At 43.7% G+C, this 24,323-nt stretch overlaps 1 protein-coding gene across 1 annotated transcript; it reads right to left on the reverse strand.

Annotated features, from left to right (window-relative positions):
* Positions 1–2,397: 2,397 nt before the first annotated feature.
* TREM1 (triggering receptor expressed on myeloid cells 1) lies at positions 2,398–23,716 on the reverse strand. Its single transcript, XM_058306701.2, has 4 exons — positions 23,547–23,716; positions 12,579–12,935; positions 11,361–11,556; positions 2,398–8,295 (listed from the first exon to the last, which is right to left on the reverse strand). Exons 1-4 carry the CDS (start codon positions 23,593–23,595, stop codon positions 8,211–8,213), a joined length of 687 nt encoding a protein of 228 aa, XP_058162684.1. The 5' UTR covers positions 23,596–23,716; the 3' UTR covers positions 2,398–8,210.
* Positions 23,717–24,323: the final 607 nt, after the last annotated feature.

Genomic DNA, 24,323 nt, shown 5'->3' on the forward strand with positions numbered 1-24,323 from the left:
CACAGCCTGCCTGCTGCCCTGGGAGTGGGGAGAGAAGGAAGGAAGAAAGGGGGAAGGTCAGACTCCTAAGCAGTTTATTCAACTGCAAAGAGGATTCCTTCCTTGAGGACTTGTCTGGTCTTTCTTGTTGGCTTTTTTTCTTGTTTCTCCTTCTTCTTTATCCCTCCATGGCCCTTTTATTTCTTTTTTTTTTTTTTTTTTTCCTTTCTCTTTCTCTTGCTTGCCTTTTTTTTCCTTCTTTTCCTTTTTTTTCCCTTCTTTTCTCTTTTTTTTTTTATTAGGTGCTGCAGGCAACAATTCTTATTTGCTGTGCTTCCTCATCCTCAATTTCCTGCTTCCTGTGTATACTGATTTTGGCTACAAACTCTATCCCCTTTCCTTTACACCTTTCTACCCTCCATCATGTATTGTTTCTCTTACATTCCACCTCTTTTCATTTAGCCCCAATATTTCTGACTTTTTACCTCTAATACCTCTATTCTGTTTTCTATCATTTATTCACTCTTTATATTATTGTCCTTTTAGTTCATACTATATTCTTCCCCATATTCAGTTTACTATCCCATTATAGGTACTCCATTTTTTTACTGTTATAACCCCACATAGCTTACATGAATTCAATATCCATTCTCCTAGATCTCACATTGTTCTTCTGCTAACATCCACTATCAATACTACTATTATCTCTTTCTTTTCTTACCCCTTTTGCTGGCCCTAATATTTTTCTTCAAGGGAACTTAGCCAACAACAAGGAAATAGAATAAGAAGAACAAAGTGACAAAGGGAAGACTTAACATGCACACAAAAACAACACCTAATTGAACCCTGCCACAAAAAAACTAATCAACTGAATAAACCCATCAAGATACAATGATGACCAGACAACAACAAAAAACTACAAACCATACTGAAAATCAGGAAAACATGATCCAATAGAATGAACAAACTAAAAACCAGAAAGAGGAGTGGAACACCAAACAACTAATTAAAGCTCTCAAAACATGTATCATGGACCAATTTAATGAAATGAAGAAAGAGATTAAGTATATTAAGAAAACACTTGGGAAGCATACAGAAGAAATTGTAAACATGCACAAAAAGATAATGGATATGATGAGGATAAACAGCACAATCCAAGAAATCAAAAATACGCTCAGCAAAAACAACAGATTTGAAGAGGCAGAGGAAAGAATTAGTGATTTGGAAGACAGTACATCTGAAATCAAACAGGTAGTAGAATTGATTGAAAAAAAGAGAAAAAATCCAGCAGGGACTTAGGGACCTGAATGACAAGGCAAAACACACAAACATATGCATTATAGGCATCCCAGAAGGAGAAGAGAAGGGAAAGGGGACAGAAGGGATCTTGGAGGAAATAATGGCTGAAAGTTTCCCAAACCTACTGAGGGAGATGAATGTACATGTCCAGGAAGCACAACACACCCCAAATAGCATAAATCCAAACAGGCCTACCCCAAGACATATACTTGTCAAATTATGCAATGCACAAGACAAAGAGAAAATACTAAAAGCAGCAAGAGAAAAGAGAACCATCACCTACAAAGGAGGTTCCATAAGATTAAGTCCTGATTTCTCATCTGAAACCATGGAGGCAAGAAGGCAGTGGTATGACATAGTCAAGGTACTAAAAGAAAAGAATTTCCAACCAAGAATATTCTATCCAGCAAAACTAGCATTCAAAAGTGATGGAGAGTTCAAAATATTCACAGATAAACAGAAACTGAGAGAGTAAGCCAACAAGAAACCTGCCCTTCAAGAAAGGTAAAGGGAATTCTGCAGGAGGAAAGAAAAAAAACAGAAGAGACAGAGTTGGAGGAGAACGTAAGAACAACTAAAACAACCAAAAGAGGTTTAAAAAATCAGACAACATATGACAAACACAAATCCAAAGAAAATATGGCTGATATAAGTAATTCCTTGAAAGTAATTACACTGAATGTCAATGGATTAAACTCACCTGTTAAGAGACACAGATTGGAAGACAGGGTAAGGAAATACGACCCATCTATATGCTGTCTACAAGAAACACATCTTAGACTCAGGGATTCAAGGAGATTGAAAGTGAATGGCTGGAAAACAATCTTACAGGCAAACAATAACCAAAAAAGGGCAGGAGTAGCTATATTAATATCTGACAAAATAGACTTTAAATGCAAAACTATTTTGAGAGACAAAGACGGACATATCAGTGAAAGGGATATTCTTTCAAGAAGAAAGAACAATCATAAATACTTATGCCCCTAACAAGGGCACCTCCATATATTTGAGGCAAACACTGCAAAAACTAAGGGAAAGAAAAGATGCCTCTACAATTATAATGGGGGACTTTAACACACCACTGTCACCATTGAACAGAACATCTCAAAAGAGAATCAATAAAGAAAAAAAGACTTTATTTTATTTATTCATTTTTTTTAATATTACATTCAAAAAATATGAGGTCCCCATTCACCCCCACCTCCCCCACCCCACCACTCCCCCCACAGTAACACTCTCCCCCATCATCATGACACATCCATTGCATCTGGTGAGTACATCTCTGGGCATCGCTGCACCCCATGGCCTGTGGTCCACACCATAGCCCACACTCTCCCACGTTCCATCAGAAAAAAAGACTTTGAACAATATATTAAGGATCTGGACATCATAGACATACACAGAACATTACACACAAATACAGCAGGATATACATTCTTCTCAAGTGCATGTGGATCATTCTCCAAGATAGACCACATGCTAGGCCACAGAGAAAGTCTCAATGAATTCAGAAAGATTGAAATTATAAGAAACAATTTATCTGACCACAGTGGAATGAAGCTAGAAATCTGCAAGGGCCAGAGACCCAGATTTGGCACCAAGATATGGAAGTTAAACAACACACTCTTAGAAAAACAGTGGGTCAGGGTAGAAATCTCAACAGAAATCAATAACTACCTTGAAACTAGTGAAAATGATAACACAACATATCAAAACTTATGGGATGCAGTAAAAGCTGTACTGCGAGAGAAATTCGTAGCCATAAATTCATACCTCAAAAAAGAAGAAGGAGCTAAAATTGAAGAACTAACTGCACAATTGGAAGAATTAGTAAAAAAACAAAAACAAAAAGCAACAAAAAACAACTAACCACAAAAAAAGAAGGAAGGAAGAAAGAAATAACAAAGATCAGAGCAGAACTAAATGAAATAGAAAATAAGAAAGCACTTGAAAAAATAAACAAAACAAAGAGCTGGTTCTTTGAGAAGACTGATAAAATTAACAAACCCTTAGCTAGCCTAACAAAGAAAAAAAGAGAGAAAGTAAAATACACAAAATAAGAACTGAGAAGGGGGTATTCACCACTGACCCCACTGAAATAAAGACTATCATAAGAGGATACTTTGAAAAACTATATTCCAACAAGAAAGACAATTTAGAGAAAATGGGCAAATTCCTAGAAACACATAAGCAGCCTACATTAATGAAAGAAGAAAATGATGATCTCAACAAATGAACCACAAGTAAAGAGATAGAATCAGTCATTAAAAACCTCCCAACTAAGAAGAGCCCTGGGCCAGATGGTTTCACAGGTGAATTCTACCAAACATTGTGGAAAGAACTAACACCAATCTTGCTGAAACTCTTCCAAAAAATCAAAATAGAAGAAACATTGCCTAACTCATTTTATGATGCCAACATTACCCTAATACCAAAGTCAAACAAAGACACCACAAGAAAAGAAAATTACAGACCAATCTAATAAACCTAGATGTGAAAATCCTCAACAAAATACTTGCTAATCTCATTCAACAACACATTAAATGAATTATACACCACGACCAAGTGGGTTTCATTCCTGATATGCAAGGATGGTTCAACATAAGAAAATCAATTAATGTAATATACCACAAAAACAGATTAAAGGAATAAAAACACATGTTCATATCTGTAGATGCAGAAAAAGCACTCTATAAAATACAGCACCCTTTCTTGATAAAAACACTGCAAAAAATAGGAATAGAAGGAAACTTTCTGAACATGATAAAGGGTATATATGAAAAACCCATAGCTAATATCATTTACAATGGTGAAATCCTAAAATCTTTCCCTCTAAGATCAGGAACAAGACAAGGATGCCCACTATCACCCCTCCTATTTAACATTGTGTTAGAAGTACTTGCTCAAGCCTGAGGCAAGAACCAGATAAAAAAGGGATCCAAATAGGAAAGGAAGAAGTCAAAATCTCACTATCTGCAGAAGACATGATCCTTCTAGAAAGCCCTGAGAAATCTGCAACAAAGCTTCTAAAACGTATAAATGAGTTCAGTAAAGTCGCAGGTTATAAGATCAAGCCACAAAAATCAGTAGCATTTCTGTACACTGATGATAAGCAATCTGAGGAGGAAATCAAGAAACAAATACCACTTACAATAGTAAATTGAAAAATCAAATACCTAGGAATAAATTTAACTAAAGGTGTAAAAGACTTATACACAGAAAACTACACAACACTGTTCAAGGAAATCAAAGAAGACCTAAATAAATGGAAGAATATTTCCTGTTCATGAATAGGAAGACTAAATATTATTAAGATGTCTATCCTACCAAAACTGATCTACAGATTCAATGGAATCCCAATAAAAATAACACAATATTTTTTAATGAGCTAGAAAAACTAACTATGAAATTTATTTGGAATGGAAAGAGTCCCTGAATAGCCAAAGACATACCTTACTGAAAAATACTAATAGAAGAAATTGTATCATTGATGGGGAGAAAGTGGCCACAGCAGTTGCTGAGGGCAGGGAGTGGGAAGAAGAGATGTGATGAGGGGGCATTTTTGGGACTTTGGAGTTGTCCTAAAAGTTATTGCAGGGTCAGATGCTGGACATAATATATCCTGCCATAACCCACTGTATGTACCAGGGGAGAGTGTGAACTACAGAGTAAACTATTATCCACATGGTGCAGCAGTGCTCCAAAATGTGTTCACCAAGTGCGATGATGCCACAATGATGGGGGAGGTTGTTGGTGTGGGTGGAGTGGGGTGGGGGGAGGGGGGTATAGAGAAACCTCTTACATTTTTTATAACGTAAACTTTTTTGTGATGAATGTATTTTCAAAAAAGTGCAATTTAAAAAAATGATGGGGGTGGGGAAGTGGGGCGTGGGTTATATGGGAACCTCATGTTTTTTTTAATGTAACATTCTATGTGATCTATTAACTTTAATTAAAAATTTTAAAAATTAAAAAATTTTTAAAAATGGTTAAAAAAAAGGTATATCAAAAAAATACATATATCTATACTGTGGCCTATATCCGTAACCACAATGTCATGCAGTACAAATCCAATGTCCCAAAAATGCTTCCATATTACACCTCTTCTTCCCTCTCCCATCCTTCAGAACCTCTGGTGGCTATCATATCAATGATAACAGTTCTTTCGTTGCTAGAATAACAGTAAGTTTAGAGTAGAATAATGAGTCTACTTTGGACCATTGTTCATTCCCCAACCTTGAGGATTTGGGGATGGAGATGCCACTCTGCTTCTAATTGAGAGGGAACTTAGATCCCATGGGGCAGAAGATGGAACACTCTTGCTTGCAGTTACAGACACTCTGTTCCTTGGGATGGGCATTGTTTATCATCATCTCCTTGTTAGTTGTTCTGGGTGAGTACAATAAATGGGAGAGTAGGTTTTGCAACTCTGCTGAAATTCAGGGCTCAACTGGCACATGGATGGACCAAAGATTTCAGTGTCTGGGACATATATTTATCAAATATAGTGCTAATTATAGGTTCAAATAAAAGGGGCAGAAGAGCCATGTGTAGAGAACCTAAAACTGAGTCTCACTTTGGTACACTGGGGAGCATAAATTCCAAAGTCAGGCCCAGTGACACAGTGCTGAATTCCTGAGCTATCTGCCCTGCTTACAGTTTCTGGATGTCTCTAGAGCCCTCAAGAGCCCTGCTGTTTGAGACACTGTTTACTGTGGCAGTCAATGAGATCTTGCTGAGACTGCATAAATGTAACCTCTAGAATGACCTCCTAACTCACTCTGAAATCTCTTAGCCATAAAAACTCATCTGTGGGGGTGAGTTCTGGGAAAATGGCATCATTGTAGGTAGGCACTGCTCAGCTCTTTCACAAAAAACAGCAGAGCAGGTGCAAAAATCTGCCTGGGTAAGCTCTTTTGGGAATCCACAGAGCAGGAGACTGCAGGGCATTATTCAAGAGGGAGCAGGACAAAGAGACAAAGTGCCCAAGAGAAAACCATGAGTTGCTCACATCTGTGGCTGGAAGTGGGCAAGTAAGCCCCATCTGCAAGGCAAATAGCCTCTATGGACCTGCTGGCTCTCGGTAGCCAGCTGAGTGGGAGGAAAAGGGGTCTGGCAAAGGGTAGAGAGTGGTTTTCTTTTGGTAGGTTTGGCCACCTGAGTGCTCTTTAAATCTTGAGGACACCAGCCGGCACTGAGGTGGCCCCGGGGAAGGGGGGTGGTGATCTGCTCAGGTAGGCTGTCACACCCAGCCTCCCTGGGAGAGAGGAAATTGGTCAGAGAGCGGGTGGAGACAGGCACCTAACTAGCCTGACCTACAGGGCCCGGTTCCTTTAGACAGGAAAATAGATGTGCTGAGATGAGCTTCCAGATCGAGGGTTTCTCAGAGACCCTTTCCAGAGCACCAGGATGAAATGAATCCCCTCAGACACCTTCTAATGGGATCACAAATGCAGGATCAGGAGTTCTCTCTCTGGGGTGGATGCCATCCTCCTGGGAGAGTTCAGAAGAGCCGCTCTTGGGGAAGTCCTCTCAGGAAGTAGGCTCAGGAAGGCATGGCTGGATCTAAGCACGCAGGGTATTTTTTTTCACAGGGAGTAGGGGGAAAGTTACGCAGATTGGAGGAATGTGTTTTCTTAATGCAAGACAGGTTGTGTGTGATAAGGTGTCTTTGATCTTGGGAAGTTTAGGATAAACTGCCCTGGGCTGTTGCTCAACTGGAATGGAAAGACCCACCATCATTTTCCCATCCATGGGCCCCTTTCTCCTTTAGAGCCAGAAGAAGTCTGTGAATAGGTAAAAAAATCTGTTGGAAGTTACAAGACACAGGTGGGCCTGTACTGCTAGTTCATGGGTAGGGGGAGGGCTGGGGGACAGCCTCCAGAAGCCCAAATGGCTTCTGCCACTCCACCGTCCCTGCCCCTTGTGGGATACAAGGAAAAACGTGTTTCTAGGCAGAACTCCTGGTTCTTCTATTCTCTAGGGTGCTTCCCCTTCACCAGTAGGCGGTGATTGATTACCTTGTCACTGCTTCCCTGTCTTCATGGGATTGTTCTGAGCAGCCAGTGATAAAATGCACCCAGCATGTCCAATACTGTTTATTGACCCTATCCTAGAGGTCCAGTCTCATTCTCCCAGTATTTCCTCAGGATGCAACATTCAGAGTCATGTGGTTTCTCTTTCCCAAATATGCACTTCTCATGGTGGTGTCTTGTCTTCTCCTTGTTCCGTAGTTTTCAGCACCCCTTTCGGGGAGGTCCACTCCAAAAGGGCCCCAGATGAAGGAAGAGAGTCAAGTGCCTGATTCTAGAGGCCCCCAGGGCCGGGAGGGCAGGGCAGTTCTGCAGTGCGCGCCCTGACCAGGTCAGGCCAAGACTTGATGGTGCAAGCCAGGCCAGCTGCAGAACCATCAGCAGTGCCCGCTGCACCTCACCACCCCCAAGACGGCGACCTGGGAGGCATCGACACTGTCTTTAATGCAGGGGTTCTTCACCTTTTCTGTTCCACGGACCCCTTTGCCAGTCGGTGAAAACCACAGACCCCTCACTAATTCCACACTATCCCTTGAATTATTTAATAAATGTATCACACCCGCACCAACACGTCCCCACAAGAATAACAATGTTTTGAATTTCAGTTCAAGCTCACGGACCCCTTGTTAGAACCCCTGCTCTAACGGGCCACTGGAGTGAAGGGCCAGGGCACGGCTAGGGCTGTATCTTTTCAGGGTGCAAAGTGCACACCCAAGGCGACAATGAAATGAGGGGAGGAAGCAGGACAGGGAAGGTGGGCGCCGGCACCTGAGAAATGACTGGTGAGGACAGAGTCAACGTATGCCCTTGCCACTGCCCCCATACCCCGCTCTTCCCACACAACTGCCAGACGTGGGCGGATGGCGGTCAGCGTCCACTCCTGTGGGTTCTAGGTCCAGGTCATCTCCGGGCGACGGTAAACAGGACGGCGAAGACCAGGCTCTTGTTCAGCAGTGCACACAGCCCGATCGGGAGCACGGAGGTCCTGGGGGAGAGAGGAGCGTGAGGCCGCTGCGGGCACATTTGCTCTACAAAGGGCCTCGTGCGCTCCCCCTCTGCTGAGGTCCTTCCTGCACCTTTCCCCACGCTGACCGGCTCAGGGCCGGAGGGCCCGGCCAGGCCAGGCACCCAGGGAAAGGACGTGGGCCTCTGCCCTCAGCATCCTGACCTGCTTCCCGGGAGACTCGCCTCACCTGTCTGGCCTTGTCTCCTCGTCATAAACGGAGAAGAATCCCATCCTCGTCAAACCCTCACCGGGAACGTTTATAGCACTCGGCAAAATGATTTTTTAAGTACTGTGTAAAAGGCCTTGGATAGGAGAAAGAAGAACGGATGAGTGGGCAAAGGAGGCCTGTCTAGACTCCGCAGATACGGAAACAGATGATAACAGAGGTAAGCTAAGTAGGAGACAGGCACAGAAAGAGAAATGCCTGCCAGGGGAAATGCGAAGGCCAGGAACAGAGCTAGTGCTGTGTAAGCATCGGGCATCGAGCGAAACAAGCAGCCCAGCCGGGGAAGTTTAGTAAGTAGTCCGGTGGCATCTGGCTAGCAATATAAAGAAGAAACAATCTTTTCTAAAATTGATTTATAAATCTTCTAAAATGCCTACAATATCGCAAAATAACCACCCCACTTTATTTACTCGCTAAATAAAATGGAAAAAAAAAATCATAGAAAAGCGACCAGAAAATAGAATCAAGCATGCTTAAGAAATAAAGCAGGACAATAATTTTTAAATAGCGCCATTGACCTATGCAAAGCTACAAACCAGCAAAGAGGGAAGAGGTGTGTGGGGACATAGAGCAGGGGGCTGAAATCCACCCCCAGCCTCCTGCCCTGCCCTGCATCACAACAAACTCCACTTCCAAGGCTTCCTCCACCTGGACCCGCCCCCAGTGCCCTGCCTTATCCCCAGGAGTCCTTGGCCTTGTTTGGGAAGGGGGCTCCTGGGACGCATCCACTCCCAAAGGCCAGTAAGGGCATCTCGTTGACCCAGGAGGCCGTGCTCAGGCTGCCAGACTCCCTAAGTGCTTGGGGGTTCATGTCCCCTGAGGGCCACCCTTCCCCAAATCCTCCAGCTCCCCGCCCGGTTTGGGACAACCCACCCAGTCGCCGTGGCTCCCATGCAGGACTGAGCCAAAATTACCCCGCGGGCCTCACGTGGGATAGGGGACCCCTGCTTGGCCTCCTTCCGTTCCCCTTTCCCCGTCCCTACTGGCAGGACCTGGGAACACCTCCTAAAGCATTTTCAGGAGAATTTTTGCTCAGGGTCTGCTTCTGGGGAACCCACCCTGAGACAGGATGGTAGTGGCTTCTTCCTAGGTGCCTCGCCACCCCCCAGGTGGGCTTCTCCGCTCTGCCGTCTCCTGAGCAACCAATGCCCTGGATGAAATTCCCTCCTTTTCAAACAGCTGGAGTGGCTTCTGTTTTCCTGACTGACCTCGGATTGATAGAATAGTTTCCATTATAATAAGTTAATAGATAAAGAGTTTATACAGGCTCCAGGAGGAATGTGGGCAAAGCTATACCCTCAATTTTTGTACTGGAGAATGAAAGTGGTAAAAGAAGGAAAATGTTCGCTTTCACTAATTATTCACTTTATTTCTTCCATAAGTATTTAATGAGCACTTACTAGGTGGCAGGAACTTAGGCTGGTTGGAGGGAAATAATGCTAAGGGGGAAAGGGCACTCCCTCTGCCTGCCTGGGGGCTCGCCGTCCACAGTAAAAGAGAAATTGAAGCTGGCAGTTTCAGGGGAATCCTTTTTAAATGATAAAACCACGCAGGCAAGCCTGTAGTGACACTGCTTAGCTTATGCATGACACATCACGTTACTAATCGTTTGCAATTTTTTGGAAGATCTTGCATACATAGAAAAATGAATATGAACGGTCACATTCCCTTACATTCCTGGGCATTTAGCTTGAATAAACCATTTAAAAGAAGAAAAAGACACCTGCAAGAATCATCTCAGAGTCATTAATACTATAAATGAAAAAAACAAAACAAAAAACTGAAAACAATCTCAATGTCTAAAAGCAGGCAATTGATTACTTGAACTGTGCCTTTTCTAATAGATGGGAAAGTATGCATTCACTAAAGTCATAATTTTGAAGACTGCGTAGGAACATCAAAGAATAGTTTTAGCAGGAAAAACTAATGAAATGCTTATAATTAAAATTACACCCATGTTAAAATATGTATAGACATGAATAAAGACTAGAAGAGATAGAGTATGGAGGAAAATATGATGTATTAAATTGGTGGAGATATGGAAGAATGGGGGAATGAGAGAAGAATATGGAAGACTTTTTTTTCATTGTTAATTCAATGTTTAATGATAAACACATTTTAAGATAAATCAGCACATAAATCTAATCTGTAAAGGGGTGTGTGCATGCTAATTTAGTGGTTCTTATTATTTCTGCCTGCACATTACAATGTCCTGGAAATCTTTTTTAAAATACTGAAGACCAGGTCTCGCTCCCAAACATTTCTCTTTGATAGATCTGCAGTAGGGCCCACATACATGTATTCAAGACAAAACAATCCAAAAAAGCAAATACTCCAGGTAGTTCTAACACATAGTTATTGCTGACAGCTGTTGGGATGGACTATGTCTTCCAGCTCTGGATTTCTAGCATCCTTATTGTATAGGTAAGGAAACTGAAGCCAGAGAGGGTTTCTGACTTGCCCAAAGTCACACAGCCACCTAGTCCGGCTGGCACTAAAATCCAGGGTCCCTCCCTCAGAGTGCTCTTCCCACTGTGCCATCAGACTGCTGGGCTTGGCTGAGGCCCATTGGAATCCAGCGAAGATGCTTTCCCTCTCCCTACTACTCTGGGATGCAAGGACACACTGACATTGAGCTGGAGAGTGGCAGCTTTGCTGCCAGCCTCCTCCTCACTCCATCACCATCTCCTTCCTTCCTGGGCATTTCCAACCCCTGACTGAGGTGGACTCAAGTCTGCCCCTGCCCATCACCCTGCCCTATCCCTCAGTTCGTCTTCCTCTCTGTTGAACCAGGAGCCCGGAGGCCTGGAGACCATACCTGCTGACATGCCTCACATCTGTGAGGTTGGCTCTGGGGTCAGGCGTGGAGACGGGGACGGTGGTTGGCTGGAGCGGGGGTTGGTTCTCAGGCCTGGGTGTGGTGAGGGTCCCCCTCAGGACTTTGATGGGAGGAGAAGGAGGAACCGTGGGAATAGGAGACAAACTCTCATTTGAAGAAGGGGTACCTGAAGGATCTGCAAGAAGGCACATTAGAGGGGAAACATCAATTCTCAGGCTACGCACTGGCAGGCAAGGTGGAGGTGGGGAAGGCAGAGGTGCCCAAGTATTGTTAGTGGGGTGGAGAATGCTCGGTCCAACCCCAGACTGTGACCTTGAGGACCCAGCTCAAATCTTTCCTTCTCCAGGAAGCCTTCCTGGGCACCTCTGGCACACCAGCACTATCCCCTTCCTGGCCTCAAGAAGAATGGCTCATTCTCTTCTGATTAGAAGTTTTATTTTATGGATCTTTGGGGGAGGAGGCAACTGACTGAATTCTATTGGCAATGCAAGTGTGACTGTAACACCAGCAAGGACGTTTCTTTTAGAAAGGGTCTGACCTACGGACATTATGCTAGACTGTAAACTTCAGGACAGGAAACTGTCTTGTTGACGACTGTAACTCAAGCATGAGCAACAGTGTCTGGTGTTTAGTAATTACTCAAACAATATGATGGATGGATGGATGGATGGATGGGTAGATGGGTGGAAAGATGGACATACAGACAGATGAAGGGATAGATGAGTGGTTGAGTGAATGGGTAGATTGCTAGAAGGTAGGTAGATAGATGGATGGATGAATGGATGAACAGATGGATAGATGGATAGATGGATAAATGACACAAATAGGAAAATGAAGATGACCATTTCAAGAAGGAGAGTTTTCTTTTGCTAGAACCAAAGAAATAGCAAGAGTCGACCTGAGTCAGAGAATGGAAGGAACAAAGGGAGGAAAGGAAGGAAAGGACAGAGGGAGAGAAGAAAGGAATTTTCAGGCTAATAGTGTCATTGCAAGTGTACTTTCCTGCTTTCTTTATCCATCCATACGTCCCCACCTTCTCCAAGAATCCTTCCCTGATGATCCTACCTTATACTATTCATTCTACCTTGCATTCCCCTATACCTGCGGTAAATTACAAGTTACCTTTTATTAATGTATTGCACATCATCACTCAGCCTGGCTCTCCCCACCCTCTATGCCCACCCTCAGGCCACTCACCCTTGGTCACCACCAGACGGACAGGGTAGAACAGGAGCAAGGGGTCCTTGGGCGGTTGGTAGATCACACACCGATACAGTCCTGAGTCCTCTGCTTGAAGGTTGGTCACTTGGACATGCAGCATAGCCTCCCGAGGGTCGTCTTCCAGCCGGTACCGCCCCACCTGGACTACGCTGTGCTCTCCTGAGGTACTCTGTGTGTGTGCGAGCGTCAGGGGCTCTGTCCCACTCTGCAGCCTCTGCCAAGCCTTCTGGCTATATAGGTACATCTGGATGTTGAAGGGACATTGCACTTCCAGTGTCTCCCCCTCTCTTAGGTGATACTTTTCCTCAGTTAATTCATCTGCAGCTTGGAGTCCTGTGAGCAGGAAATAAGGGTTAGTCTCTATGAGGAATGACTTTTCTCTCTTTAGTGAAAAAAAAAAAAAAGGAGAAAGAACCACCCATTTTTCTTGTCCAACCACCCATCTTCAGATGAGGTCCTTGAAGTTCCAGAGAAGATGCAACTTTTCCTGCAAGCCAGACCTAGACCCCAGATCTTTCCACTCTGAATAGGTTTGTTGGTTAGTTTAATTTCAAGAGCTAGACTGTATATGGTCCATGCAAATCAAAATTTTATAAATGATCACTTTTGAGAGGAAAAATTTAGCTGACTGGAGACAGAAGTTGGGACAGGGTGTGCAAAACCCATGAGTGACTGGAGAATAGAGGGATGGAAAAGTTATAGAGATACATACAGGGTCAAGAGTAGAAATGAAGATATGATACTAGCAGAGAGTGACACGCAGACAGCTTCAGGAACTTCAAGGCAGGGAAAGTAGATCACTTCATGAAACTGTTGAAAACAGAGTGAGGAAGCTATCTTGAGGGAATGGTTGGCTGACAACCAGTACCCCTCTCTCCCATTCTTGGGTAGCAGAGCATCCCTCCCTGAGGGGAGCTAGTCTATGTGGCTCTACTGATGGAGCTGCCCACATTCTCAAGGAGGATACATTCCAAGGGCCTGGCCAATCGGAGTACCCCATCTCCATAGCCATGCTGATTGGTTTAGGAATAGGGGTTTAGGAATAGGCATTAAACCCTGGCTAAGCCGATCAGAGTCCTCTTTGAGAATGCAGTTACTATTAGGAAATGTGCTGTTTCTCTAGGTCAGGGGAATGTGAATTGTCCGCAGATTTCTTTCGACTATTTGAGTGTAGTTTGCTTGAGAATGAGGCCAAAGAGAGGCAGGTAGAGAGAGACAGGAGAAAGATGACAACATTATCTTTGTCATGGACTTAGCCGTGCTCCAAACCATTGCCACCCTTGTACTTCCCAGTTACATGAGTCAAGAAATCAACCCACCCTTTTTTGCTTTGGTTACCTGCAAGCTGAAGTATTACAGTATGTAAAGGGGTGATTGCAGTGGTTCTCAACTGTGAGCAATTTTGCCACCTTGGAGACATTAAACAATGTCTGGAGACATTTTGTTTATCATAACTCAGGGAGAAATGCTACTGGCATCTAGTGGGTAGAGATCAGAGATGCTACTAAACATCCTACAAGGCACAGGATAGGACCCCAGAACAAAGAAGTATCCCATCCAAAATGTCAACAGTACTAAGTTTAAGAAACCCTGGATTATAGGGACAATAGTTTCAATCAGACTCTTGCCGATTAAACCAAGATAACTACCTAGAATGAAGAATGATCTTCTAGTGTTGTCCAAGGGCACCTTGCTGATGGGGGAGTCAAGTAGAATGGAAGAAAGATCAGGTCCATGTTTCAGGGGGCACAACAGTCTCTAAACTGTGCCCATACATGGCTAGGAGGCTGGGATATCTCCCTCCGTGGACCCTCACTAGCAGGCTGGTAAGTAATGCTGGGTAGAACTGCGGGTCAGGCTTCTACTACCTACAACGACCCCTACAATTATTAACACCACTGCCGCACACTCAGTTTAGTCCTTGGGTGGTAGCCCTTGGGTGCCTCTTCAGTGGAGCCCCTGAGCTGTTCTCACGGCCCACCTGCGTGCCCAGGATGGGGCCCCAGCTCCAGCAGGCCCGGCCTACCTCAACCTCACTGTTCCAGCCACACTCATTCTATGGATTTTTACACTGAAACCGGAACTGAAAGCTACTTCTTCTAGAACCATGTTTCAATTTCTAGGGAAACCTTGAAAATGGGGCTTCCTAGGTGAACTCTGGTCAGGAATGCTCCTCCTGAAGCAGAGGCTGGGTGTTATTTTCAACCAAGTTTGGTTCACTCGTTCATTCCCTCCTTCATCGTTGTGCCAGGCATTGTGCTGGGCTCTGTGTGTACGTTAATAGTACTAATAAGGGGAGCGGATGTGGCCCAAGCGATTGAGCGCCCGCCTCCCACACGGGAGGTCCCAGGTTTGGTTCCCGGTGTCTCCTGGAAAAACAAAAACAACAAGCAAAACGAACAAGATAAAAAATAAAAATAAAAATAAAGTCAGGGAAGCTGATGTTATTCAGTGATTGAGTGTCAGCTTCCCACATATGAGGTCCCAGGCTCATTCCCCAGTACCTCAAAAAAAAAAAAAATAGTATTAATAATTCTTCATTATTTGCAAGCTCCTCAAGGTAGGGTTTCAAGAGACTCAATTTGCTCGCAAACTCTCCTGTCTCTGAAAGGAGACAGTAAGAAGCTAATGCTGAAGTGCTGTCTAGGCACCATTCCTTATATTAATTTTAAATGATAACAAATATTATTTATTGAGCATTATGTACTAAGCACTTTAAAATGCTATCTCATTTAATCTTCATAACTTTATAAGGTTGATACTGTTATTGTTCTCACTTTACAGATAAGAAAATGGAGTCACAGAGAAGTTAAATGACTGGCCCAAGGATCCACTGTAGGAAGTGGTAGAGCCAGGATTCAAACCTGGGTGACCCAACTCCAGAGTCAGCTCTAAATCTCTTAACTATGTTGCCCAATCCAGTTCCTTGGGGTTCAGGATACAGTAGCTTATAGGAGTTTTAGGTCGACTCCTAACCTACCCAAATAGGACACAATGGAACATAAACCACTAGGTTTCTCCCACACAAGTGCACAAACTTCAACCCTCTATCTTCTCCCAGTTCTTCAGAAGAATATGAACAATACACAAGGAAATCCACTGGTCTGTGAGACCCTAACTCCCATCTGCCCACCTGGATCATCACCCCAGCTCCAAGGAGACCCAAGGCAACATTTTTGTGCAGGCTCTGTGAATCAAATTATTCATGACCTTGCTTAAACCAGTGGGCTCCAGGAGAACACCCCGTCTGCCATATCTTTCCAAGCCAGCCTTGCTTTTAACTTATTGTTGACATGTTCTCTCTCTCCTTTTATTTTTCCCAATTTATTCATAAAGATTAGGAGGAGGAGGGACTAAAGTCTCAAATGCTTCCATTTTTTAGTAGAGGTATGAGCAGAGCAGATTATAAGAGGGAGCAAAGTAAAACACGGGGATGGGCCAGCTCCCTCAAGCCTGAAAAGTAGTGCCTTACTACCCCCTACGTAATGGAGAGCTGGGACTATAACCCCCATGAAAATGGACACCAGGCCTATTTCCTGGTTTATAGGAGGCCCCTGGGGAATTGAATTATGTCTTTTGGGTTTAATAGAGTATCAACATCAAAAGCACCATGATGGAATAAAAAATATATATATATTTCAACATTTAACACAATTATGTTAGATCATGCCAAGTTTAGATTTACTCTATCCTTTTCCCATCTGGGGCTTTGCATGCCTCTGACAACATTAAATTCACAGAACTCCAGTTTCCCTGAGTCACACCTTCTTTTATTTCTGTTCTCTGGCCCTCTGTGTTCTCCTGACCCTGCTAAATTTGGGTAGAGAAACCCAATCTGGCATAACTACTGGTCGGCTTCGTCTTGGGCAGCCTGTCCCCTGGAGCTTCAAAAGAAATGGGAACTGGTTCTTGTTAGAGGCTTGCAATAACTAACAAGCTGCAGCTCAGTTCCCCCTGATGTGCACTGGGGAAAGGCTAGCCCCCTCCCCCATAAGCCTATGGGCATGGCACTTCCCAAAGGTTAGACAAAGAGACCACATAGAGGTGGGAGTAAAGGGAGATGGAGACCTTCGCTACCTACATAGCAGAGGGGGATGAAAACCTTCAGTACCTGCGTATCAAAGGGAGATAAAGAAACCATTTAATCCCTACAGATCAAAGAAACTTCTGCTCCTGCAGCATTCCAAGAAATCATCACTCCCTAACCCACTACCCTCTAAGCATATCAGGGAAATTTTCCCCTCTAGGGCTTCCTATTGGCCCCTGCACTTCACTCGGACCCTCAACCCCCTCCCACCTACTATCATTTCCCTGCCTAGGAAAATTCAAATTCCCCCCTTCCAGGAGGGGGCTGAAGTCTGTTCTTCAGAGCTCTGCCATTGGGAGAGCTTCTCAATAAAATCTCTGCCTGTGGTAATATTTATGGATGTAGGATGACTGAATACCTGAAAGTAACTTATTTCTCTCCCTCTTGCTAGGACACAAAGAAAAGAATTGTATGTAAATCAGAAGGTAATGAGATGCAACCCTCTCTTTGTAACAAATTCTGCTTTTGGTGGTCAAGAATATCCTGTTGAAGCAATGAAGTATGAAAACCAGCTTCAACCAGTTGTCTGGACCTGCGCAGAAGCAGCTCCTTCTGTCCTCACTTCAACTTGCTTAATTAACATAGTAAAATTCCCACCCAGGGGTGGAGTTATCCGCCTCTTTCTTGATCATGCAATGTATGTGTAAGCATGATTTCCTGAACATACTAATCATACAGGTATATAACTAGCAATGTGTGTTCATCCATATGCATAAAAACTGAATGCATAATCAAAGCAAAGGCTAAGTAGTAACTTGCGTATTTAAACAAGAGTGAAACTGAAGCTCAGAGAGTCAGATCTGAGTCACTTTAGACTGGCCTTGGCTCCTTACCTCTGCAGACATAATAAATGTGAGTTTGCCTAACTCTCATGTTGAAGTTTTCTTCATGCCATCTCTGGTGATCCGTAAAGGCCCTGCCTTCAAGCCTAACAGTATCAGTCTCTGTGTCCCAGTGAATGCTGTTTTTCTCCAACATTTGGTGCTGAAACCCGGGACTGGGGTCATGCTGAGACTGACTAGTGAGGGAATCTCCTCTCTGCCACGGCTGAATGTCCATCCAACACCGGACATGGAATCTCAGCTGGGTGAGTTAAGGATTTCTCCGCTGGAGGAGCCTGCTATCCCTCTCTCCTTTTCCATTGTCCAGGACAACCTACTGGGAAAACCTCATGCTAGGGCAGGATCCTCACCATTCCCCGAGGGCCACGGCGGGCGCTATGCCTGCGTCCTCGTGGGAAGAAACCCCTTGGCTCCAGAGATGTCTGGCTCCAAGAGTGGCTTCCTGTTTCCTTGGAGATATCAGACTGATTCAGGGACACCTGTCTCACTCAGAATCTCCCCCGTCCTAGAGATCCTTAGTCTCACCCAGGTCACCTAAAATGAGGAATTCAATTTCAGCCCCCACCAAAACCATGCCTCTGGGCTGTCTCCTTCACAACCTTAAACTCTGTACCTGAAAGGAAACATCAGACCCAAAAACTCATTTTCTATTCGGCCTCTGTGTGGCCGCAATGCCAATTGGACAATGAAAGTCAATGGTGAAAAATGCACTTTTAATTCCCAGATTCCCCAAGACTTAAAGAACTTGCAGAGCAGGGGCAGACATGTGAGATTCCTTACGCTCAGTCCTTCTCTCATCTTTGTATCTGCCCCTCCCTCTGTCAATCTTGTTCTTCTTTTACACCAAAAACCTCTTCAAAAGCTTTCTTATTCCTCCTTCTGCCCCCCAAATTCCCCAAAAACCTCAACTTTGATCCAGCTAATCACACTCCCCCTGCACTTCTTCCATATATTCCTCAGACATCACAACTACCTCATCCTCCTCATTCTCTGACTCCCCTTTTTCCCCCTCTGGTCCTCATCGCCTTCACCCCAACTTTCTCCCCCTCCTCATACAGGCACCAGAGCTGGAGCTCGCCTCCCCTCCCCACCCCTCCTTGCCTCCATACACAGAAAGCCCTTCTCCCAACTCTAATCCCTCCAGTCATGTCCATCCTCCACTGCTGTATGCCTCACCAGCACCCCAACTTACTCCATCCTCCTCCAGTGCCCCCCGTGAACCCGCTCCCTTCTCCCCACCCACCACCACTCTCAAGGGCAACTCCCCACTCTGCAGGCTCCTTCCCCAGCTCCTGGCCTCCCTCTCCAGGAAGGGGCTGAGGCAGAAAGCACACCTCCTTCTCAATCTGAGATCAAATCAAACACCTTCTCAAATCCTATTCCTCTGATCCCTCACAACTTACCAATATCCAACTGTCCCTCATCACCGTCCTTAACCTACAATTGCTCACCTCTTACAAGTAAGCGTTCAACTGACTCCTAAGTCTAAGTATATTCCTAAAAAGCAGTAATCCAAAATATACGTGCAAAATATCTGTCTATTTAAACTGTTAAATTAAAGTTTAACTGCATTTATCATGCTCAAATATTCCTAATTGTTGCTGATTACTAGTAAACGAGTTTCCAAAAACAAGGTAGCATATTACGAGCAACACTAATTCCAAAACATGAAAATTTGAAGGCAGTAAAAATAGCCATACCAAAGGATACGAATTATGAGTCGAATTAATAAACTTTGTGTTTCTGTCTGTGTGTCATAACTTTTTGTGTTTGTCTGTTTGTTCAGCACCAGTGTCTATTTTAATACCTCTGGATAGTAATATTAATTCCTACAAGAACTCTATTCAAATGGCCAAAAATTAAATAAATGCTTATATAAATAAATAGGTATGAATGATGATGAAAATTGTAAGTCTTGACTGATAAAATTGCTACAAATCTCTTCATGGAAAAATGGTTCTTGCCTAAATTAAAATAAAGTTTATTTTTCTTCACAGAATGAAATGTAAGGTATTGAAAGAAATGAAAAGTTTGTAGGAGTGCTGACTGAAATTTAATAAATTTGTTCAAGAAAGTATGTTTTATCTTAAAATAAGATGACTGGTTTTCATAAAATCAGAACGGAAGTACGTAAGACAAAACTTGAACGCATATGGCAAGTTGTAGAAGGTATTGTGGTAGCACTGAGTAAGGGAATGTGTTTTGTGAAGGCAGAATTTGTCTTAAAATGAAGTAACTATACTCTATGCAGTCATGAATACTTATAAAAAGTTTGTAAAAGCATTGCTTAAACTGAAATATTCAATTGGCTAATTACAAAAATCATTAAACAGAAACTGAATTGATAATTAGAAGCCACCTTAATCTACATATTACAGTGGTAATAAGGAAAAAATAATTTTAATTCCATTAAAAATCTTGTTTTCATAAAATAATTAAAAAGTGGTTTTTCCTGCACTGCTAGAATAAAATACCTGCTAATTAATGTGATCATAATAGTTGCATATTGTAAAATAAATGCTTTGAGACAGTTTCCAAAATCATTTTAATAATTTATGTATGTAGGATGTATACAATGTGTTTTATTGTTAAGTAAAAGAAAATAATTTTGTCCTAAAATAAAACAACTGGTTTATCTTAAGAGCCTGAGATAGACAAACAATTAAATCAAACTACGAAGTCCTGACTATCACATTCTTAAATGGTGTTTAGTTAAGCAAAACAAAAAACTGTACCCTCTGTTGTAACTGATGAAGTATAATGTTTTCTCATATTATTAGGATACTGAAAATGCTTCATCCCTCATTTAGCTCAGATATTAAAACCATTTTATGGGCGGCGGACTTGGCCCAGTGGTTAGGGCGTCCGCCTACCACATGGGAGGTCTGCAGTTCAAACCCCGGGCCTCCTTGACCCGTGTGGAGCTGGCCCATGCGCAGTGCTGATGCGCGCAAGGACTGCCGCGCCATGCAGGGGTGTCCCCCGGGTAGGGGAGCCCCACGCGCGAGGAGTGCGCCCCCTAAGGAGAGCCGCCCAGCGCGAAAGAAAGTGCAGCCTGCCCAGGAATGGTGCTGCACACACAGAGAGTTGACGCAGCAAGATGACGCAACGAAAAGAAACACAGATTCCCGTGCTGCTGAAGACAACAGAAGCGGACAAAGAAGACGCAGCAAATGGACACAGAGAACAGACAACCAGGGTGCAGGAGGAAGAGGAGAGAAATAAATAAATAAATAAATCTTTAAAAAAACAAAATAAAACCATTTTATGTGTTAATCAGAACAACCAGGTGTTCTGACAGACAACCAGGGTGCAGGAGGAAGAGGAGAGAAATAAATAAATAAATAAATCTTTAAAAAAACAAAATAAAACCATTTTATGTGTTAATCAGAAAAAGTAGTGCATGGAAATGAAAGCCGCCCTCCCAGCAGGCTGTTTTTAAAGCAATAACACAGGCTCAAGCAGTAAGGGGGTGGATCTTAACTTAACCTGTGAATTGGATGTAGCCAGTGCCAATATTGGCTTTGCGTGGAGTTTGTGGCAACGGCAACTTTCTCAACAAACACCACTCGAGTTTTAGTCACAATTGCAAGAAGAAAACAAAGTGCAAGACATGAACAATGAACTGTTGTAAGCTGCCCTCTGTGGAGAAGAGAAATCTTTGGAAGAACATCTGGAGCACCTGCCAGCAGTGACAGGTAACTGTCTATCATGCCCCTGCCCCCTCCTCTAACATCTCCTGGGACTGTTAAGGCAGATGCCCTCACAAAAATCCAGAGCCACACCACTGAAACCCAAAAAGCAGCAGAGTGGCTTCATCAAAAAGCAAATACTGTGGATACCAGACTTTTAGTGCCTAAGCTGTGGTTCCAACTGCCTGTCGCTCACCAGCAGCTCATGAACATCACCCACCAGTGTCCATCGTGCTCACTCCAACGACTGTGACGATTACCTCACTGGATGAGACATATTGACTGAGCACAGACTCCAGGAGCACAATGGCAGGTGGATGACATCAGGCCCCTCCCTCTCTCAGAAGGGGCAAGTATGCTTTCAGTGCTGCAGACACTGCAACAGGACTCTTACAACCTTGTCACTGAATCCTTACAACAACGGCCTAAGTCTAAACCACAAGTTCAGTGCCACCCAGTTCAGCCCAAAAGGAGAAGTAATAATAATTTGTTGTTGCCTATGCTTCAAACTATATAAACTGGGGAAAATATGGTCATTTTGATCACCATAAATGGTCTGTGCAGCTCTGCTGGTTGGAAATCTTAAATCCATAAAAAGTCACTCAAAAACACTGTTATGAAACCACAAGTTAATAATCTAAAGTCTCTTATTCCAGCTAAAACTCTATGTGTCTAAGCCCACCAAATCTTGTAATTTCACTGTCAACCATTTATGCCATTTATGTTTAATGCTGAATGTATAATCTTATTGTTCCTTTTCCTCAGACTCCTGGAGGCGATAACCTCACAGCCCACCCTAAATTTCCTTATTAATTCCTATCCTTACCACAACTATAACTCTCCTTCTCCTCCTATCAGCAGGCCCACACATCTTCCATGCAGTAACTCGGTTATCCACACAGCCGTCCAAAATGCCACCCATGATCATGAACATGATCTTCTCCTGCTGCCAAAATATAGTGCCAGCCACGGAGCCAGAAGCCACCAATTATCATTATCAAAAGAGGAGCAATAACTGAAGCCCACAACACCTTCCTGCTCTCCCTCTCCACCCAATCATATCAAAAAAGGTTGAAAATTTTAAGTCTCCCCTGCCCCAATAACAGACAACAGATGACCCCAAGCCCCCGCCCCTGTCTCTAGTCCAACAGGATGTACTAGGCACCTGTGCAATCATAAACTAAACTTGCTGTTTTTACATTAACAGAACTGGTCAGATAGAAAAAATCTCAGAGTCTTAAAAAAAAAAAAGTAGAATCATTCAGAGGGCCCAAGACAACAGCTATAGAAATCAATCAGGGTTAACTTCATTTCTCTCTTTTTTCTCCCCATTCCTAAAATCAATCCTTTTACCCAATATAACACCATGACTAACAGTATTGCCACTGCTTCTTTTTAGTCCTTGTCTCTTACAGTTTCTTGTCTGATTCATACACCGAATCGTACAGTCAACAACCCAGGAATACGTAAATGACGTCTTTCTGCTGCGTGAACATCATCCTGTGCGGGACCTGAAACCACAGCCCACTGTACAAGATGGAAGGGAACGTCTTTTCTCTGCCCCTTGATAGCAGGAAGTAGCCAGATGGAGCCGACACCCCAAAGCCCCTCACCCTCCCATCCTGCCCAGTACCTTATACCCAACACCCAGGCCCCTCTCTCTCTCTCTCTCTCTCTCTCTCTATATATATATATATATATATATATATATATACGAAGAGTTAGGAATGTTAGAGGCTTACAATAATTAACAAGCTACAGCTTAGTTCCCCCTGATACGCATTGGGGGAAGTCTAACCCCTTCCCCATAAGTCTACAGGCCTGGCACTTCCCCAAAGATTAAACAAAGAACCACATACAGACGCCAGTATAGGGAAATGGAGACCTTTGCTATCTACATATCAGAGGGAGATGGAAAACTTCAGTACCTGCATATCAAAGGGAGATAAAGAAACCATTTAATCCCTACAGATCAAAGAAACTTCTGCTCCTGCAGCTTTTCAAGAAACCGTAACTCCCTAACCTACTACCGTCTAAGCATATCAGGGAAGTTTTCCCCTCTAGGGCTTCCTATTGGTCCCTGCACCTCACTCAGACCCTCAACCCCCTCCCACCTACTATCATTTCCCTGCCTAGGAAAGTTCTATATAAAGTTCTTCAGACCCCCTCCATTGGGAGAGTTTCTCAATAAATTCTCTGCTTGTGGTCATATCAGTCTCTATGTCCCAGTGAGCACTGTTTTTCTCCCAACAGTTCTCACTGAGGGCTACCCTTGAGTCCTGAACCAGGGACCTCACCTGCTCACGCCTTTTCCTTGCCTTACCTGACACAAAGAGTATCCAGAGCAGTGCCCAGAGCTTGGCCTTCCTCATCCTTCGTATGTTCCAACTCCAACTGCCACTGTGGGCTCCTCAGAGACACTCTTATTGAGAGGTTCCGGAAAGTTGCACAACAGGACATGATGTACTGGGAGACATAGACAGCCGAGACTTTCTGACAAAACGCCAGGGAGTTTTCATTACTGGTTGCTCTGGTTACAGCCAGCCAAGACCAAGAACACAGGAATCCAGGGACAAGAGCATCTGCCTCAATTAAGCTTCTCTGAAGAAAACCAATTTCTTCTTCTCTGGGAATGATGATACCTATGTCATCAGCTCATGAAATTTTAGTGAGACTATTACTATCATGAAAGCAAAATTCAGGTATTCTAGTATTATCCAGGGAACCAAGGCCCCCTTTGCTCTCCTGTGGACCTCGCTCCCTTCCTGTCCAGCTCATCATAGTGTCCAAGGCCCAGAGGGACAGGTTGGGAAAATAAAACCTCATTTTCGGAGTTTTAGTGAGAACTGATGGACGTACCTAAAACACGTGCTCTCTCTGTCCCTACTCACCCTCCACCCTGTTCCTCTTGTTGTTGTTTTTTTCTCTCTTGACGCTCATCCCCTCTCCATCACCAGGACGGCCCACATGACGCATGTCCCCTCGACCTCTGTCACTGACCTTGCCTGGGAGCTCAGAGAGGTATAGGTACTACCCAGACACCTTGAAGGGACATTGCCACCATTACACAAGAACAGACTCAGACAAAAAGGAAACAAGG

The sequence above is a fragment of the Dasypus novemcinctus genome, chromosome 11 (assembly GCF_030445035.2).
Source record: "Dasypus novemcinctus isolate mDasNov1 chromosome 11, mDasNov1.1.hap2, whole genome shotgun sequence".
NCBI classification, from domain to species: domain Eukaryota; kingdom Metazoa; phylum Chordata; class Mammalia; order Cingulata; family Dasypodidae; genus Dasypus; species Dasypus novemcinctus.